We start from the raw sequence: 21,437 nt of genomic DNA, 5'->3' as shown, positions 1-21,437 counted from the left end.
GCCAGGTCAGTGGGTGGAGGCAGAGCACCCTGTGCCCTGCTTCAAGAACTGCCTACACAGTGTCCCCTCAGCCCAATGACCACAACATCACTGATGAAGCTGTATGAGAACTGCTAGAAAAAAACTGCAATCCAGGGCCAAGCTCTGAAGGCCAATTCTGACAATCACTTCTGCTTAGGACCAGAACCAATGGACACAAGTTGGATGCTGGGAAATTTCAGGGAGATACCTGAAGGATTTGTTTATGTCAGCTACTACTGGAACAGACTGCTCAGACAGACATTGGTATCTTCAGCCTTGTATGTGTTTGAAATGTGACTGGAGTAGAGTCTGAGCAACCTACTCTAATGAGACTTGCTTTGAACAGGAGGTTGGACCAGATGACCTCTAGGGGTCCCTTCCAACCTAAGCTGTCCTACAATTCTGTGAAATGTTGAAAAATAAACTGCAAGGTCTGAAAAAGTAGAACAAATTTTGACTAGCAGTGATGCAAGAAGCAGGACTCCCAGAATTTTCCTGGAAAGAGTGAAAAAGCTTCACCAGAACTCACATTCCATTTCTGACTGCAGTCATATTGATCATGCAGCTGTTGGAAAGTCACATAACTTATTACCTGTGAGCTGAACTGAACCCTTACTGCCTCATTTCTATCAGACAGAGTTAGTGTCTCTGTCCTGCTGGGAATCAAATTTTAAAAGTCTCTTTTATAAATGTAGATGTGTTCATGAGCTTCTCAAAACATCATTGACAACAATCCAGAACACTGAAATCTGAAGATTAAAAGATTATTTTTAGCACAAAAGTTTCCTGGTGGACAAGACAGGATAAAAAGTTGTTCTGGAGTGTAGCAGCCATTCTTCTAAAATATTCTCCTGCAATTGGAAGGGGGTAGACAGAACTTATCTGCTAATTGAAAAAAGGTTCAAATCCACTGAAATTTTTATCTGGTTACTTTTAGGTTTGTTTGTTTCCCACTGGGCTGTGTGTGGCTTGGAGACTTTCCAAATTCTTTTCTTATAAGCTTTTCTAGGCTATTGGCTTAGGATATGGGCAAAACTCTGAAGATATTCCAGAACACATTCTTTTCTACTTCTTTCTAGCACACTGTGCACTCCCCAGTTCACACTGGGGTACAGGCCAAGGGATAGAGACCTGAGGCAACCCATTCCAGTGGCTCATGGACAAAAACTGCACACTTCATCTAAACCCAAAAATTAATTCATACTCTAAGTCAATTTTCTGAATGCCCATGTCCCATCACTGCACTCACAACAAAGTATTTCTTCCTAATATCTAATTTAAACATACTCTCTTTCAGTTTGAAGCCATTCCCCCTGATTCTAGTAATGCCATGCCATAAGAGGAATGTATTAGCTTAATAGAACCTAAGTATTTGCTACAGAAAAAAAAAATCATGAAGTATAGGTAGGTAATTTGTATGTGAGAATACCTAAAACCACGTATTACAAAAATACTCTTACCCACACACCCAAAATCTTGTGAGACAAAAACTTCCAATACATAAGGCTGGGCACCTTATTGCTGAAGCAGCAAACTGGGATAGGAAGACCTGTCCCTATTATGCCACTGATTTCCTTAGTGAGCCATGGCCACCTACAAAACCTGTCTCTCCTTTTATTCCCCATCTCCAGAATATTTCATTCACAAACACATGGCCAGGGAATTTAGGTCATTCAAAGGCAGTAATTTAGCCCTCTAGCTATCTAAATACATGATCTCTTAATATATTCAGCCAGATTCAAAAGAGATGCTGCTTTACCTTTCCCAGACAGTAAAATTAGAAAGGGTTAGGCATTAATTTGAAGCGCAGAGTTGTTAGCATGGCATATGACTTCAAGCATATCAGCTAATATATATTGTGGGAACAGCCACTACATTGAGCAATGTTCAATTTATCATTACCTTTTCTGTATAATATTGATGTGGAGATGGTCCTCCAGTGTTTTATTTTATTGGTTCTAGTAATTATGTAAAACATTGTGTGGTGTGTATTGAAGTATGCAGAAATTAGGAAACAACTGCCAATCTGTGCTAATTATATTTCTTGCAGTTGTATTTATCTAATACATGCTGATTTCTTGGGGTCTGTATTTCACGATTATTCTTATAACTAAACAAATTGGGATGATGCTGAGGCTGGGATAATGCTAGACCTTTCTACCCAACAATCACAAACAAATTAAATTCACTGTAGGTCTATCAATTACGTGGTTTTAAACAACATCCTGAGAATAGTCTACCAAAAGCTGCTCTTATGCTTTTGGCACATTTACCTGACCTCAGCTTAAATCCTAACCCGACTTTCTTCTAGATGGGTGACTCAGCTCAGCATTTTTGTGGAAGAAAAAGGAAATCCAGTGCCGTTCTGACACACAGAAACATGCCATCATGGTGTTCAACTACATAATCCTTTTGTCTTCGGAAAAGAAGAGCCCAAGTACATCTCAGAAAGATCATATTTTTCATTTGGCTTATGGAACACTTATAAACTAGGACTCCTAACTGTGATTCCCAAACACAAAACAAAGTCAAAGGTTACAGCATATGTTTTTGTTTCAGCTTCTCCAAATTACTTGCAAATGTATTCAAACACAATATGAGGAGATACTTTATTTTATTGAAAATAACAGACTACAGGGTGCTGCAAAAAAGGCTGGGGTACCTCAAGCATAAACATGGAAAGAATACATTGGTTTAGAAACCCATAAATCCTTATTTGAATCTGCCAACCTGAAAGCCAAGTAAAGCCCGAAAAAACTATTTTTCCTAAATGCTATGTCTGATTAAGCCATACTATTAAATGACAGCTGAACTTTAACATTAATATGATATTATTTAAATAACTGCATGATTTTTTTTACACTAAAATGATGAATGATTTTTGGACAGCTCAATTGACATAAAGCAAGAAACCCCTTTAATGAGATTTGACAAAATGGAGACATATGCAGAATATTCGTTACAGCTCATGTCGCAGAGCCCTTCCGGGGGAGACTTCGGTTTGGTTGGTGTCTTTTCTTTTTCTTCATTTTTTTTTATAGTTTATTTTGATTGTCTACAGCCACTGAACCATCCCTTTCAATTGCCACTTCCTTTCTCCATGGATTTTGAATTTAGCTTGTGTCATTTACATATTACTCTTAATCAGAGAATTTTATATGTTACATTTGGAACTGGAATTGTAAAAGATCTGTGGAATGAAGGCATCAGGTTCAGTCACTTTAACCTTTGTCAATTTGGTATACAAGGAACTAACAAAGGTATTTTTCTTAGGAGACTTATGGAGAAATAAAGCTTGTGCTAAAGAACAACTTATAAAAATTCCAGTTTCCACGTATCCTAAGCCAAGTGACAAACCAGTAACTCTGCTAAAATTTTCTTCTCTTTCTTTCCTTTTTTTAATAAGCAAAGTGCATTAAGCAAACACACAACATAAAAGCCTGTGGCAAGGGTAATTTCAGACTGAACTCTTCAGAGGATGCACTAAACTCCTTTAAAACTGTGCTTTCTTAGCACCCAGCACTGCTTATTAGAGGGATGCTTTTCTTCTTTAGGAAACTGAATATGTACAGAAATACAGACATCACAGAGAAGCTCAGGTGCTGTTTCACTGGGTAAAGAACACATAACCAGAGGTGCCACTAATTCAAAAAAATCTGTCTGAGAATGCACTGATACAAATTTAAGGGAATAAATAACCAGTGAATAACTCCCTCCCTTCAGTCCCACACAGAGTTTTTGGACATTGAACAATTTTGCTTTTCATATCACCTCATTTTGATCCCAGGGACAATTTTCATAACATTGAAAGCGTGAAAAAAACATGTTAAAACCACAAGGGTTGACAGTGTGTCTGCCCCATCTATTTAGGCAGAACTGATAATTTTAACCTTTTCTCTGCACATAAATTTATGCTGCCCCAAAACATTTACCAATTTTCTCATTTTAACGGGCAAAAAACCCCCCAAAACACAGAAATCACTCAAGAATAGGAAACACAGAAAATCATAATCAAAAAATCTTAATTTTAGAACATTTCTTCCAAACCACCCCCCAAAGACGAGAAATCATTACACAAGGGCTATCCTTCAGGTTCAGAAAACTCTTTCCAGAGGCATGACAAAGCCTTCTATCATCTAAAGACATTGCACATAGCAGCCTCTGTAAAAAAAAGTCAGGGACAACACCAAAATGTTGAGATTGAAGTAAAATTGAAAATAAAGGCACGGAGGGAGAGAAGAAAGAAAGAAAGAGCAGAAATGTCCCTACCTTGGCCTTACCTTCGCAACATTCCCGTCAAAATCCTGGAACTCTTCCCCAGGTTTGCATCTGTTTCTCTAAGCTGGGGAGAAAAGAGTCCCATTAAAGGTAAAAGGCACACGTAGCCCAGTCTGTACAAAGGACAGGGGTTTCACAGTCATCTCAGCCAGTTAGCTTCAGGGTTAGCACACAACAGGCTCATAAAGACACCAAAGCTCTGAAATTTAAAAATACCTTGTCTTGTTTTCACTTACATAAATATGAAACCCAGGCAAGGGAAGTCATTGAGGCAACAAAGGTGAGTCAGGATAAAGAGCAAAAGCTTTACAAATAAAGGGTTGCAGGTAGAAGCTCTATACATTGGAATCCATAAGTCCCACGTGTATGTGTATTGTTTGTGTACAGTAGTGAAAGGATCAAGGGATGAAGAGACAGCCATGTTCCTGATGCTTTATGAAAAGAAAGACATAGCTTTCTTTCACTGTTTTTCAAAGATTGTAGTTTAAAGAAAGAAACAGAAATACAAAATATATCACTTTAGCAATTCTGTGTAAAATAAATATGTCTATACTGCCCCTTAAATATAAAACTTGTACTGACATTACAGCAGCCACCTCTGGCCTGGGTGTTCAAATGCTTTGTGAATATTATATATACATGTGCAGAAGGAACAGCTGTACAGCAGAAATGCTGGGGGTTTTTTTTAATGTAAGGAACTCTTACTCTCTGAAACGACCATTTTTGTAGTTTATTAGGACAAAGGAAACCTACAGTTTACAGCTACACCTAATCAGCTGTCTTGTTCTACATCTCTCAAAATATTGTAAAATAGGTAAAAGATGAAATAGAGTAGATGAAAAGTTATAAAGCAAATGATCTTCATGTTTATTTCTATTTCTTTTTAAAAGGGATTAAAATGTCCCCTCTTTTTTGTGTTTATTAGTGTCCCACAAAAGGAAATCTAGAAATTAGAAGATAATAGGAAGAATGGAGGTACTGTCCTATCACCTCTTTTGCCACTGGCAGCTAGAAGAGAGACATCTTTTGACATTTTAGACATCTTGGAACTAGCAGGACATCAAAATCTACTGTAAAAAGATAATGTAATGATTATGACTATTTCAGCTATGAAATAGCAGGGACCACTGTTTCTAACATGCCCCAAAACACAGCTGTGTGTACATACATAAAGACATTCTTCTCCTTGTGAAAGCTGAATATTTACTTTTTCATTATCAAATCAGATTGAAAGGATTACCTGAGTCATTGACTTACTGAAAAAAAAAACTTTGTTGTAGTAGACAAAATGCATCCTGTATTACAAATCCATCAAAACACTAACACTGCCAAGGAGAGTGGCAGTCTTCCAATAACAAATCACCTTCACCATAACAAACCACTATTATATCTTGAATATTTGAACAGCAGCAATATTAAACCCAGTCTCTATTCTGGAGCACAATACTGTAAATATTTGCTGCTAGATTTAATGCTTGTTATTGAAATCAGTAGGTGATATGACAATCAGTGTCACATAACCTTTTTGCATAAATTTCCTCCTTATTCTCCTAAAAGCTATTAAGAAAATACCAAGTAGAAACTGGATAACACCAATCAAGTCTTGCTCTTAGCAATATCATATTCAGTGGGAAGGCTTGCACTAACTCTCAGATCTCTGTAATTATGTGCTATGATGGAACAAAGATGAGTATTATATTCCAGGGAGGCCATTCCCTCATTTTTTCTTGATTCATCTAGACAATTCAAGCTCCAGAAAAGCAGTTTAGCCCGGTTTGACACAAGTAACAGCAGAAAAAACGTCACAATAATTTTTAAAAGGCTCATTAAAAAGCCAAGTTCTTATCTATGCTAGAAGGGAATCTGAAGTACAAATGTATGCTTTACATTGGTCTTTTATTATTCATAAAGATGCATTTAACACTTGGGGCTTCTCCTCCCTTTTCACAGAAAAGTAGCGCTCTTCTTTTTACCATTAAATGTTTGATCCTAAGTTTCCTCTCTTGCTGCAGGATTCTACCTGACAGCTAGAATCAGTGCTGATAGTTAGGAAGGGGAAGCTGAATCTTAGGGGTTTGACAAACTCGTCTAAGCAAGACGACCTCATGTTTTTACGGTAATAAAAAACCCACAAAATAAGCAAAAGAAACATTAAAGAAGAAACAAACACGTACACACATAGTTGGAAGATCTCTAGCTACCTCCCAAGAGAATGCTAAGAAAACACCTTTTCTTCCTGCTCTGGCAGAAGAAAAAAAAAAAAAAAACGCCACATGAAGAGTTTCAAACTGTAAGTTTGTTTTTATTTAAAACTGAATTATCTGATTGCAGTTCTTCCACCATTTCTTTTCCAATACCAGCACACCACAGAAGTGTGGAATGGAACTGGTGGAATGTGAGACTCTTAACCAGTGTGTGTTTCACAGAACTGCTGTAGTGAAAATATTTTGAAACAGGCTTTGATATTAGCAATGGCAAATCTATGTGGTTTTTAAAGATAATATTAAGAATAATAATGAGAAAACAGGAAGATGAACAAGATGCTGACATTGATATCTTGTCAGCCGTAGACAAGTTTTTAGGTTTTCTTATAAGATATTGCATCTTTTAATGTCCTGTATAATCCAGTTGACCTATTCGACTTGTAGAAGAGCTCTTATCCCTTCTCTTTGCCTTCAGAAGAAAATACGAGTTTTACTCTACAGACAGGAAAATTTCTATATGTAAATTTAACCAGGCCATTAAGACATTAACTTATTTACATTTTGATTATAAAAAATAATTTTCCTAGTTTTCTCAACATTGAACTGTTAAAGCTGACCATCATACTCATGTGACTATTTCATTCCAGAAAACAAGTTTATTCCCTGGTTGATAAGATAATAACTCCACATATTTAATGTACAGCTATCATGCATTTATAAAGCATCCTCTGTTCTGGTCTTTCAAAATCTCTAGAAAATGAAAAACTAGCTAAATTATCTAAGATCTCCCCTGAATGTTCATCTGAGTGTACACAGACAGCTGGAACAGGTAGAGCCATGTGGCTCCACTGGAGAACTTTTCTGAATTCCCTGAAGAAAATATTTTAAGTATTTTTAAGTATTTATGTGGCTCCTGATAAAAAAACTTGCAATTTGAGATCTTCGATTATGACAAGAGTTTTTTTGCTGCATTTTGGTGGAGTATGTATGTACTACACTTTCCTAGAATATCCTTCTTATTTTTAATCTTGCTCTTTGCATCTTACAGGTTTTGCCTTCAAAGAAATTTGCTCCTCAGGTGGAAAGCAATGAAAAGGAAAAGTTATGCTAGGAACCATGAGTACCTTGAGTGATCAGAACTACATCCCTGGGATATAGAGGATCAGCAGAATGGATCACGGCATTTATCTCCATTTCCTACATTTTATTTGTCCAGCTAGAAACAGAAAAGCATTTCAGACTCAGCAGTCACTGGGGATATAAGAAGTGGAAGTGAAATATGACACCAAATTGCCAGAACAAAACTTTGTCAATCCTCACAATTCTTAGTTACATTTAGTGATCTAGCTATATTTAGTGTTTTAAAGTAGCTAATGCCCAGCACCTCAGAAAGCAACTGGTACAGCTGGCAGAAAATGCCACATTAATGCTGTTATAGGAAGCTTTACTAATTAAAGTTATCTAAGTGAAGAAACTCCTTGTGACAGATAAAGAAGTTTCTTTGAAGTGCCACTGGTCAGTTAAGAGACGTGTGGGAGAGCCTGGCTTTGTAAAAATTGGACACTTGGGAAAGTATCTGAACAACAGGTCATGGACAGAAAGTCCTGGTTCTGTGAGCAGAAACCAGAGCCACAGAGGCTGGGCTCCCACATGGAAGGTCAGAGCACTTGTACACACGGATGGGATGGGCCTCTGAGCATCTCCATTAACTCTGCACAGTGGAGCTGATCCCATGGAAGCCACAGGAGCCAGAAGTGACACAGATAAGTTGCCTTGGCTGCAGAGACAGGGCAGCAGTACCTGCTCCTCACACAAAGCTGCCCGAGGGGCTGTTATTTGCATCATATTTACACACAAAGAGTAAGGTTGCTCAACTATTAGAAGCTCACTTATGATACTGAACTGTTTCATAGGAAGGCCAAGTAGTCATTGGAATGGACAGTATAAGAAACCCTTCAAAGGACAGAACACTGACCTAACTGTGATAGTGACAGAAAATTTGCTCCCAGCAGCAGATTTGGTGACCACAGTGTGACTCCCCATCAGAGAGACTTGGCAGGATGTGGCCTGTGTAAGACACTGTAAGTTCTCCACTGCAGATGGTGATTATATCTCATCTGGATTGTTTTTGCATGCACAAAGAACTTGCCCAATGCAAATAAAATGCAGAATCAGCAATTACTTATTATCAAACTTACCCTTTCCCGAGCACGCTGGATCTTCTCTCTGTCATGGCTGAGGTTTTCAAGCATCTCCTGTCCAATCTGCTCTGCATTAAAAAATGAAAATGTAAATCATGAAAAATACAGCTTGTGACTGCAAGGCCTTAAAATGCCAAGTTAGATTCTAACAAGAGCACTTAACACATGTGGTAGCCTAATCACTCCTCCTAAGTGCAAAGAGGAATACATCATTATATTAAATTTTAAGTTTTTCAAACAACATAAAACCAAAGAAGCAAACCAAACCAGAAACTGCCCCTCTGCAGTCTCTTGAGATTGTCTACACCCAGGGAATTGATGCTGACCTCTGATCTGTGAAACAAAGGCAAGAAGACTTTCAGACTTGCTGTAGATGCTGGATGCTCATACTTCCTATCTATTCCTTAAGCCCAAGGAAGTCAGTAAGCCTTTGCTAAAACACCAGCCATCCTTGTACATCTAAAGACACAGAACTCATATTAGAAGAAAACCTCTCTCAGTGGCTCTCAGCGTTTACCATTGATGCTTAAATGAAAGCTTTTTCAGGCTCAGCCCAGTTACTGGTGTCTGCTTTGCTCCACCATGGACTGTTTCTGGCTGGCTTAGAGATAGGCTGTAATCTCCTGATGTTTTCAACAGCAGACAGAGACATTAATTTATAGTCATCACCATTTGTTTACACAGGGCTTGCTTGCTTCCGCAGCTTACGCTGAACCAAAGGTTGCAAAATTATAGTGGAGAGGCCTCAAGATATGGTACAAAGACAACACAAGATGCCAAAACTTTACTCTTCAAACAGCTTCAATCAAATGCTTCTCGAACACTGAAATATTAGCAGCAAGTATAGAGAAGAGATTTTAATCTTCAAAGCTCTATAGAAATATTAAGAAACCCTTCCTGTATTTCCCCGAAGGAGAAAAATAAGTTAAATCATTCCCATTTTACAGATGGGGAAGCGGGCAGAAGGAGCTGAAGCAGCTGTAGCTTTGCCTCAGGACACACAGCACGTGTGAGACAACCAGCATTTCTGTGCACATTCATTTAGGGTACTTAGCAGGCCTACCAGAGATACAAACCAAAACAATAAAACTACAAAACCATGGCTTTTTTCCCCCAAACAACAACAAAAAATGCCTTGCTTTTGTTCTGGTGAGTGAGTGACATCCTAAATGTCATTATTCAAGGAGCCTTCAGAAAAGGCTCATTAAAAAAATCACCAATATGTTAGCAAACATGATTATGATTTTTTTAATAGATACAGTCTATTTTCAAGGAACAATCCAAAGTAGAATCACCTCAAACTTTAAAAGTTTGAGACAAGCAATGTTATTTTTAAATCCATTTAACACAAGGTACACAGTCTGCCAGATAAAGTCTGAGGAAATTCATTACATATATATTTCTCTATCAGTTGCCAAGTATAGTACAAGTAAGATAAATATTTCCTCTGACCACAAATTGACATCCTCATTATGCTATCTTGTCCCTCTTGGCTCGCTGCTCTTTACTTTTAGCTGTATATACAATGCCTCCCAAAGGTGAAATGTGGTAAGATACATGGGTTTGGAGTTTAAAAGGCTGCACAGTGCAGTGCAGTTACACAAATGGCACACAAATCAGAAAGTGATTCACAAGAGCCTTGCTTATGTTTGCATGTCAAAGGACTCACAGGATGGAACTATACTGAGCTTTTCCTCATTAAAGCACTCAAAATACTGTAAGACACAAACAGAAATATGTGTTCAATATAATCCAGGGGAGAAAAAACAAAAACAAAGCAAAATCTCTTAAAAGAGAGGGGGGAAAAAAAATCAACAAATTGCCAACCTAATAGCATGAGGTGAAATGATAAAAAGTGTATTAATGCTAAAAATTACATGTATGTTTGCAAACATAAAGGAGTATGAGGTACAGATCTTCCTTCAAAGGAATAAGTATAAAATACATGGCTAAAATGGTTTGGTATCTCATGAACAAAGCTCAAAAATACCTTTGTAGGGAACAGTTTTATTTTTATTACACCAATTTTGAAGCAAGTTACTGTGGGTTTGTGTATATTTTTTTTTCATCTTCTTCCTGTCACTGGCAAGTTCACACTCTTAGCTTTTTATAATGATTGAGTTTATTTTCCAACCATCAATGTGACAGCAGCATCAACTGTAAGTGAGGGTAAAACACCGTCACTTTGACGAATAGTGTATTTTCCTCTCATTGTCGATGACTGAAGACATCAATAAATAAGGAAGGAGAGCATGTCAGCCAGAATATCACAGAATGAATTGTTGATATGACACTTAGGGATTAAACCTTCAGCCATGAAGTTCAACCTAGCAGAGGGGTCTGAGAACTGAGATAGTTGCGTTTCTTCCCAGCAGCCTCTATAGATAAATAATTGGACGGATCATCAATTTTACAGGAGTAGCTTTACTCTACATGCACTTTCGTTGATGATCTTTGGCCTTTTGTGGGCTAAAATAACAACATAAGTTGAACAAAGAGATATGACGGAGATAACATAATCTCACAGTAAGTTTGCAAACATAAATTGACACCTTTATCCTCTTCATATCCTCATTCTACTCAAAATTCACTGATGACAGTGAAACTTGATTTTTAGCTGGAAGGTCAAGACAGTCAAACAAAAATATTATTACATAGAGAAAATAAAGACTTCTCAATGAAGACATGTCTCTTCACTTGGTTTGCAACTGAAAGCACCTGGGACTAGGAAAAATGTAGCATTAGCCCACAATACAGCTAATTACAAGCCTGATGTAATTGCTTTCTAACATTTTTCAGGTTTCCCCACAACTCTGATGTTTTCCTTCCAGTTAAAACATTCATCTATGTGGCAGATTCATGCTTTTGGTGCAATGGTGCTGTATGGATCTTCCCAGCCTACTTATAATGCAAGTCATTGAAGAAGCTACTACAGTTATTTGAAAAGGTCAGGTTTGTAAGATATACTGTAGTGCAGATGCATGAATTAACACCAATACACAAACTAAAGGGTGTTGCCTGTTGCCACTAATGGTGTTATTTCCACAGAATCTTAACAACGTCAATTATTTGGGGATTATGCCAACCTTTCAGTTGTTTTGTACGGACAATATTTAGTAGGGTGCAGTCCCAAGTCCTGCCAAAGACTGAGTGGTGCTGCCTCTTCCAACTGAAATTCCCAAAGAGATGCATAAAATTATGTTTTAAAATTACAGCTAAACTGTGAGAAGCAGAAGGGTGAATGCATTTACAACATTATTATCTGTGTACTGACAGAGGGCAGGAATATTCGATAGAGCAATTATCTCAGTCTTAAACAATGCTGTGATGGCCAGAAAAAAATATTTCTGAAAAAGTACATAATATTAACAAGCATCATCCTTAAATGGTGAATGCTAAAATCCACAGCTCTAAATGTATTTTGCCCTAAAGGTTTTTTGAACAAAGAATGGGAAATCATCCTCTTTAGTGCCAAGCACTTCAAAAATGCCATGTTGTGAGTCCAACACAAATGGTGCCTGGTTCTTTTAGACTATGTTATGCAAGAAAAATATAACATTTCTTATCATTAAACACTTAAACTAATTACAGGATGAATACAACTTTCCTCACTTAAAAAAAAAAAAAAACAAAACAAAACACCAGCCCCTCCCAAACATAAGAAATGCAAACTTAACTTCCCTCGTCATGTGTGCACAAATTGGCACATGGCTTTCAACAGTCACGTTGAGATAAACCCAAAAGACAATGATCACTTCTAGCAATGATTTGCACTCCTGAATAAGCCCTTTCTTTTGAATTTGCTTGCAACCTGTATGCAGTATTTATACATACAAATTGTAATTATTTAATATGTAGTCCACAGAGTTTGATTTCTAATACCTATGCACACACCAAGGATGCAAAATAAGTTGTGCTTGACAGGTTTCTTTTACTTTTTTTGCCTCCAGCCATTTAAGAATTTATGTACTTTATCAGCTAAACTGATTCTGAAAGAGCTTTTTCTAATCACTCAAGTCAATAATACTTTTTTGCCCTAAGAATGACTAATATTTTTACTCAAGAGACAGGAATGACACAGAATGAGCCTCTCCAGGCTTTAGGATAAACAAACACGCACTTTTATGAATTTTGAAGACAGACTCCCCATTTTTCTTTTCATATGAAAAACAAAATAATCCAACATAGTTTATAGAGCCCTTTTTCTCTCAAAGTGTACCCTGTGTGTTTGCATATATATGTGTGTGTGTATATATATGTGTGTGTGTGTGTGTACATAAAAAAACATCATAAGATGCAGCAGATATCTTGATATGATTTAAAATACAAAAAAAAGAGCTTAAAACAAACAAAATCACAGAAAGGATGCCTGGAAATATGATTTGCTATATCTCATCATATATACAATGCAGGCATCTGAGCTATGAAATTAGAGGTTGGAAAAGACAAATTAATTTGCACTGGGAAAAGCAGAGGATCATGTTAAAAATCAAGATGGCTGTTCTACAGAATCATGAAATACACTACAAAAACCACTGTGTATTGAGTATACAGTGTAGGAGTAGGATTGAGGAACAGTTCCAGCCTGAGATCCTCAGCCCTGCCAGTGAGCAGTGCCATTTGGGGAGTGCAATTGTGTGTGGTCTTTGCACAGAGACATCACATGCTCTGAAGATGTAGCAAAAGCTTATACAAGATTTTTGGAAACTATGCTGAAACACAGGCTGGGGCTTTTTTTTTTTGTTTTTTCTTTTCCCTAAAGCCACTCCATTTTGGACAGGTTAAAAGTTTTGATTTTAGGAGACTAGGATAAATCATCAACAGCAGTGTCTGGGAAAAATACTAGAAAGTGTTAAAAGCTCACTGTTCAGAGGTGACAGCAAGCAGATTTACAAACTTGGAAAATACAGGTTGCAGGAGCTGAAGAATTCGGGGTTGAGTCAAACACCTTATGCTTCTGACAGCAGAAAATTAATAAAGAAAGTGATGACATATCTTGAAGTATAGGGACACAGGTAAAAGTCCAATAAATTCCCCAGTTCACAGCTGACATATATTTACATTGAACAGCTGATATAATTAGAAACAGAAGTATTTAGACCATTAAGGTTATTAAAAAACAAGTACAGGGTAATACAGATAAATGAAGGATAATGTAACAGCCATAAGCCAATGGACAGACAATTTGTAGAGCATTAACAGAATAGGGGAACATGAGTTTCACTCAAATGCCTCAAGAATCTGCCATGAAGATGTTAATCTCCATGCTGCTAAGTGGTCAATTAACACAATAAAATAAAAATTAGCTACTTCTTATAGTGATTAGTTGGCTTCTTCAGCAGAAGCAAATGCCATACAGGTGGAAAGAGCACTGACAACCCACAGCATTCACCAAGGACATCCAACACTTCCACAGCTGTCAGAAGTTCAGTTGCAAGAGAGGATAAAAGAAGTTGCCCAGTCTTACTGTGGAGGCAAGTAACATCTAAAAATACTTCCCAAAGTTCCAAAGTCCAAGATGTCCACCAAAGTAAAAAATACAAACATTTTTCAAATGAAAAGGTCTCCCTATAAGCTATAATGGATGTTCATGAAATTATTTTTATTGGCCAAGAGCAAAAGGGGTTCGTTGAGACTGAGGTCAGAGAAGCCAGAAAGAAAAACATCCAGAACACCTAATCAGAATTCAGTCTTTGTGTTTTGTTCAAAATAAAGAAGAAAAGATATTTGAGGAAGGTGCCACATGCCTTTAAGAACAAACTGGGAGCATTTCATAACCAACGCCTCCCATGGTCCAGGCCTGGTTTGTCCTTCCCCAGTAAAAAAAAAAAAGGCACATAAATGAGAAGAAAATAGGATAAAGAAAGAAGAAAGATGACAGACCCAGTAACTTCACCTCCAGTTGCTTTTTCCATTTCTAAAGTTTCATACCTTTTCTGAAATCCTAACTTACATCAATCTGCTGGTAAAAAACAACTCATTTCTCACTAACTGATGTATTTTTTTTCTGTCTACTCCCATCACCAACCTAGCTGAGCTCCCTTACTAACATCCTCACAGCAACATTCACAGGAGGTGGCAGACTTTGATTCTGCTGAGCACTTGTCTACATTGCAGGCTGGCCATTGTTCTTGCCATGCCCCAGCCCAGCAGTGCTTGTCTGCTCCAAATTCCTCCCATCGCATCTTCCTCCCCTACCCTCTTCCTTCAAGTAAGTTCTAAGGCAAAAAAGAAATCTTTCCTTAGTGCATCAATAAGTAAACAACTTGCTACCCCCCCTTTCAATCACTAATAATGTACATAAAGTTGGGAGCCAACCCTCAGTGACTTTTGCTACTTTTTAAGTGTTCCCAGGATGGAAGAAGCCCCTGCTCGCTCTGAGCTTGGTGCAGGAATGGGCGATGCTTCATTGCAGTACTGCCAGTCTTGAACTTGTCTGAAAGTGATTTAGCAGGGGAGAGCATTAAAAATCCTGATTGCATCTAAATTAAGTTGCGGAAATACATCCTCTAAAACTTGAGCCACAAACTGACATTTAATTAAACTTGTGACTCCAAACAGCACTGAGATGACACAATGGTGATCTTTGGTTCATCTAAGGCTGTATTCATAATCATTATTTAATCAAAAGTGCTCCACCATCTACCCAGTTTGCTATAAACTTAGAGCAGTACAAATAATTACTCTGGACTCTGTATTACTGGTAATTTTAAAGACTTAAAATGTGCAGATAGAGAGTTGGCAACTTAAACTCCTGCACTGAGCAGTCTGAGGCTTGTAAAGTTGGCCCTGTTTCTAGAGCTGATCCATTCTTAAAGCAGCAAGTGCACTTCAAGACATAGAGTGAGCACAAAATAGATGAGACAGGCTATTAGCCAACCAGCAAACAGAAAAAAAAAGTTACACTATGTTTTTAAAGGAGATGAAAATGTTTTGAAATTCATGAAGAATATTCATTGAAGAATATATTTTAAAATTGAAGAGTGGAGTGAGAATTTTTCAATCTTATTTAACTACATAACCACTACATACCACAGTATATGACATTTAAGTAGAGCAATGATGAAGAATAAAAACTGCTAGTTAAATCTGTAAGCACTGGAAGAATTTACTAATTTTTCAAACTTATTCTTTATGATCCATTTATGTAGCTTAAACTTATCAATAGTAACAAGAGTGTTTTGCACATCTGGACATCAGTAGACCCATGAGAAGAGTATATCCTTCAACTGTTTCAATCTGAGAAAAGGCTCCTTGAAGCAAAAAGCAAAGTTATACCAGAAGGTAAAGCCAGAATCAAACAAAATTACATTTGGGCTTGTTCAGGTTTCTCCCAGCATCCTGATTTACCAGATTTATCTTGGATCTACAGGTCAATTAGAAAGTCAGGAAAGCTGGCAATATGAACAAGAAGTCTGTGCCTGTTTGATCTCTAATACTTCCATGCAGCTGAAGAGTGTTTTAACCTTTCTTGCACTGTTCAGAAATTAATTTCAAATGTGAATGGAACTATGTCCTACTGTATTCACATTCATATTTAAACAACGAAAACCAGAAATAAAACAGCACCCAGACATTAGAAAAATAAAACAAACCTAGAAGCTGATTAATAAATAATGCCTAAACACATTGACCAAAAAGTGCAGCGGTCTGTGCATAAATAAAGCACCCTGTAAACAGTGTGTGTATATAAAAATATAAATGTATAAACTTTCTTAAACATGGTGAAGCCCATGAAGCAGGTGAACAGCTCAGCAACCTCAGAGCTGGCTTCAGTGCAACTCACTCTTTGAATACGAATTAGCAGTGGGTAATAGCAGCATATTTATGAGGCCTTTTGCCTGGTCCTTCTCTCCAGTGAATGCTGTATTATTCATTGCGTGTGCCCTGACCCCAGTGCGCTCCTGTTCTGACAAATCATACTTGATTAAGACAAATCTTTATTAGTTAGCTAGTCAACTTCCCCATTTATCATTTGCAAATCCCATTCTCTTTTTCAGGTACAGTAAAAAAGTAACTGAGACCAAAACCATTTTTTCTCCATGTAAAATGAAATGCTTGTTACAGCCAGTAAGTGCAAACTGAAGCCTAGAAGTCAGTAATGGATGATAAAATAAAGCTTTAACAGGCATAAATTACAAATGGGGCAAAACTCTAACACAACAGTGTACCTTGGATAGCCTGAAGAAACATTAATTAGCTCATCCTTTCAATGTTTCCCATTTTTTTCACAAACTGAATATTTCAAAATCTAAATGCCTTAAAAAGAAATGCATTGTAAAGTTGGAGGATGAAAGTACTAAAGTATAAGAAATAATAACAAAAAGAATTCTGAGGAAAGTTATTGTTCAAAGTTTCTACCAATACTAAAAAAAAATCCTTTAAAAGGAAGAAAAATGAGTACCAAATTACTAATGAAGATTCATTTTCCCTTGAAAATGCAGTATCTCTCCAAAGAAGTGGCAATTTGGAGAGGAACAACCCCTCTCAAGACAATGTTAGAGAATCTATTGAGCAACTTACAACCAGAGAACCATGTGATGTGCAATGCACCACAGTTTCGTGGTGCAGAATGTTTCTTCTACCACGACTCTGGAGATCTGAAGCAGCTACTTGGAGATGGAGGGACAAGGGGACAGAGGGAAGGGACAGGGTCTGTAACTTACTGGGCTGACTGCAGTTCAAGTTCCAGCTCTACCCCAAAACTTTATTCTCTGGAAGGATCGCAAGCAAATGCTCACTTGGCTTTATTTTTGTCTGGTGATGAACTTAAGTAGATTGTGCATTTTATTATGTTTTGAATTTTGGTTTTCTACATTGTGATATTTATACCCATCAATTAGAATCTTCATTTGAAATACACAGCAATTAAAAAGCCTGCACCAAAAGGACAAAACATCAAGAAAAACATTTCAGTGCTCCTTACCCAGCACACTTCTTACAGTCTTCCTCCACTTACAGCTTTCCATCTCAAGCTATTTTTCCTTTGTTTTTATTTTCTTTTTTTTCTCTCTTTTTTTTTTTTTTTTTTTTTTTTTTTTTTACCCTGCAGGACCAGTGCAGCTATGGATTCTGCTGCTTTTTCACACACATGAGCTAAGTGCTAGTTATTTCCATCTGCAATGTTTCCTTTGATTACACACAGAGTAATGCTGAGAAAACCACTGCCTCACTAAACCCACAGCAAGGTTCAGAGGAAACAATGAAAAATACTTGATGGCCTTGCAAATCAGTGTTATCAGGAGGTATACAAAAGGGAAAGAATCCAGACTAATTTTAAAATCCTGGTTGAATTTGCAGCACTATGTGTATATATATATATATATATATAAATATAAATTAAAAAAAAATATAAATTCAAAAGTCTGTGTTCTTGTACTTGAAAAACAAAGATATTTCTTCTGGAAATTGCTGAGATGGAAAAATAGACTAACCCATAATGGACGCACTCCTCAGAGCGGACTCATATTTTAGGGATCAAGTTAAGCTCTTCAGGTGGTGTTTCAGAGGTTGACTTACATGGGGCCTTTATTGCATAAAGGCACAATTTGTTTCTAAGGCATCCCTGCTAGGAAAAAATTGTTGAAAAACCTGATTTTTCAGTAAGTGCCTAAGATGACAAGTGTGATTTCTTCTGATGGAGCAACCCAGCAACACTTATCAACCGTTTTGGCACCTGTACATTAGACTACCACTCTATGAATTGATTTAGGGCAGACCTGGAGATTTCTAAACACAAACTGCTTCAGAACAGAGCAGTTTACTGCATGGGGCAGCAGCTTCTGCTTGGATGCTCCCAAAGCAGCAGCCTGGAGTGCTCCAAGTGCCACCCTAGCTACTGGAAATGTCCTGGGTCCCCAAGGGTTTGGGTCAGGATTAGCAGGGAGGCTCCTGCTTGCTCCTGGGTGCTCCCTGAACTGCAGCTGGCACAGACATGGGCTCTGGAGGGGCCACAGAGCAGTGCTGGCAGCTGAACAGTCTCTGTGGGGGTGTCCCAGGCTTGGGTGCCATCTCCTCTCTCTCCTGGTCTGCCAGACTTTCAGCATGCAGGACATGCCCAGGTGGTTTGCTGTGGGATGTCGTTAACAAATTTGTGGGACTTGCTAACAGGCCACTGTTGGAGTTTATTTGTGTGGATGGTCTGTATGTTGCAGACAGAATGGATTTAGTATGTTTTTCTTTGCTGTACCTTAATTCTTGATTTCTAGAAGACAATTACGAGTAAAACATTGTCCACCAGCCCTTAGCCCATACAGTAAAGAGACAAATATCTGGATTTTCTGTCATGCTCAAAGATCAAGAACACAGGGAGGTAAGGTCAGATTTGAGAAAGGGCCCTGGACTGCTGGGTTCTGTATTTGAAATGAAGTCATGCCACCTATGGGCAGGTACCATCTAGCCCAACATCCTCACTGACATTACAGACCTGAGTCCATGGCCATTTTGCACATTTTGCTGCTGTTTTGGACACCAGTAAAATATATAATAAATTTATCTTTCTGAAATGTCTTCAAGCTATCTTTAATGTTGCAAGATAGGAATTTGAGAGAACAGAGTTGTAGTACTGTCTCAGGCACTGCTGTACCCCTGGTAAATTCTTGTGCCTGCTTCCCTGGCTCTAAGATGGGTGTGAAGGAATCCACATTAGTCAAACACTGTGTAACATTAAAATAATCATTTTCCTATGGAAGGCATTTAAATACTGCACTTAGCTTCTTATATATTCATTTTCATTACAACTACTGGTTTGAATACCATTTTAATTTTTAAAAAAACAAGATTAGAAATTATTTTTAAAATGAAATCTGAAGTGGCCCACTCTCCTCAACTACAGAACATTATATTTAATCTAATAAGGGGTTTTTAGATTATTCGAACACAAAATATAATTATCCCATGATCTATTGAATTGTTAAATTATTGCAGAATGAGAATTTAATGCAAACACCCAGTTTACAAACATAACTTTGCTGGAAATTCTCAAGAAGTGTTAAACCGATGTCAGTGTCTCAGTAATTTCGCAGTTTAAAAACAGTTAGAAATGTAATGACTACACTGCACTTGATTAAAGCATTTACAGCTCTAATCAAAAACTGACAGCAAGATCAAAGATGTTAACTTAAATCTCTCTTCTAATTATGTTTAAAATGCCACACCTCAGGCCTGTCTCTCCTCTTCTTTTTCAAACCAAATTCTGCTTAAGAAAGATCTAACACTTCTTAACAGTTCATTATCCAATAAAACTATTCAAAGCTTAAAAGCAATCTACACAATTAGTCAGGACCTCAGGGAGTCCACCGGTAGTCTTTATTACAGGGCTTCATATTAAAACACCTTAATTATATTTGTCAAATGGATTTCATTAAAACCCATCGTCACTTTAATTTTCATATTTTGACAGTGCTGGCATAGCATTATTACCACCTGCCAAGCTACGAACTACAACAAAATTATCAAATTCCTTCAAATACTAAAGCAGTTTCTTTTTGTACCTGACCAATGATTTTCCTCTTTTTGGTGAAAGCACCATAATTAAGAGGAATAATTAAAATTTCATATTCAAGCAGCACACAGGCAAGCTAAATGTGCAGTGTATCTGTTGCAGGTGTGTAAATAAGAACCTATATGGATACCTGGTTGCCAGGAGCACATAATACAAAGGTAGGGCACATATACTGAAGTGCTTCTGAATAATAAAGCCAAGACATCAAACAGAATGCACTATTATTTAATCAAATGACAACCATGAGGATTTGAAAGCAGAGGACATTTTAACTTCTACTCATTATACTGTCATTTTGCCACAACAGATCTGGGGATTATGCCCATATACTGTAACCACAGTTTTATTTCAGATTTAATCCATGGAGGTTCCACTTGACTTTAGACAATCACATCAAAATTTAATAAAAACAAAATTTTTCATCCTCTTTCATACAGTTAAATACTGTGACAGGGCTTCTGATATTTAGGATACATTTCCAATGCAGGACATACCAATTGTTGGTTGATTTTTTTCTTAGTACTCAATGCCACAGCAATTAACGACTTCAGATAATTACCAATAATATAAAAGGTAGGTACCAGCATCTGTCATGCAACACAGTTTGGGCTGTTAATGTCATCTGGGATATAGAAATAAATTGTGTCCTCTTTTTGGTTATCTGAAATACTGTACAGAAAACTGAATTTATTGTTATTGTGCATATATTTACAGAGCTAAATTCAAGGCTGATTAACTCCATGCTCTTCAGTGAACATGTGTGTGAGATGACTTTGGCCCACAACAGATAAAACAATGGCGTGCAGATTGCAATGGGGAAAAGAACAGAGAATTTTCCTTTCTTCCATATAATCATAGCAAGAAATAAGAAATTAAGAGGTTTCTACCATATGTCTAACACACTTCACTGCTTTGTACAAAGGTCTCAAGAGTAATGATCTCCGTGTGTTATGAATATTTTAAGACTTATTAAATGTTCTTGGATTATTTTGAGTAAAACTATGGGATTCTAAAGAACTGGTTTAAATGACAATCAAATATTATTCCTACTTAAGGTGAAATAAAAATTTTATAATTATTTAATGTATTATCAAGGAGGAAAGCTTCAACCTCTTTCACACCATATCACAAGTTTTAGCAGAGGAATTGCTGAAGACGTGCTGGGGTCTATTTTATTTAATTTCTTTTATTTCTTTTCATTGGTTTAATTGCTTTTGAATTACAAAGAAA

At 37.2% G+C, this 21,437-nt stretch overlaps 1 protein-coding gene across 4 annotated transcripts in view; it reads right to left on the bottom strand.

The window, feature by feature from the left end:
- The window catches only part of VTI1A (vesicle transport through interaction with t-SNAREs 1A), a 256,745-nt gene that overhangs the window by 92,110 nt on the left and 143,198 nt on the right, over positions 1-21,437 (bottom strand). For 2 of the 4 annotated variants that reach the window (XM_064431322.1, XM_064431323.1), the window contains 2 exons: positions 8,702-8,772; positions 4,291-4,363 (listed from right to left, as the gene is read on the bottom strand). In XM_064431322.1, the coding sequence (XP_064287392.1) occupies positions 4,298-4,363; positions 8,702-8,772 (137 nt within the window). In that variant the 3' untranslated portion in view covers positions 4,291-4,297. The remainder of the gene's footprint in view (positions 1-4,290; positions 4,364-8,701; positions 8,773-21,437) is intronic. The other 2 variants (XM_064431320.1, XM_064431321.1) reach the window with 1 other exon arrangement.

This window comes from Passer domesticus, chromosome 8 (assembly GCF_036417665.1).
Source record: "Passer domesticus isolate bPasDom1 chromosome 8, bPasDom1.hap1, whole genome shotgun sequence".
NCBI lineage: Eukaryota > Metazoa > Chordata > Aves > Passeriformes > Passeridae > Passer > Passer domesticus.
This window is presented reverse-complemented; position numbering and strand designations above follow the sequence as displayed.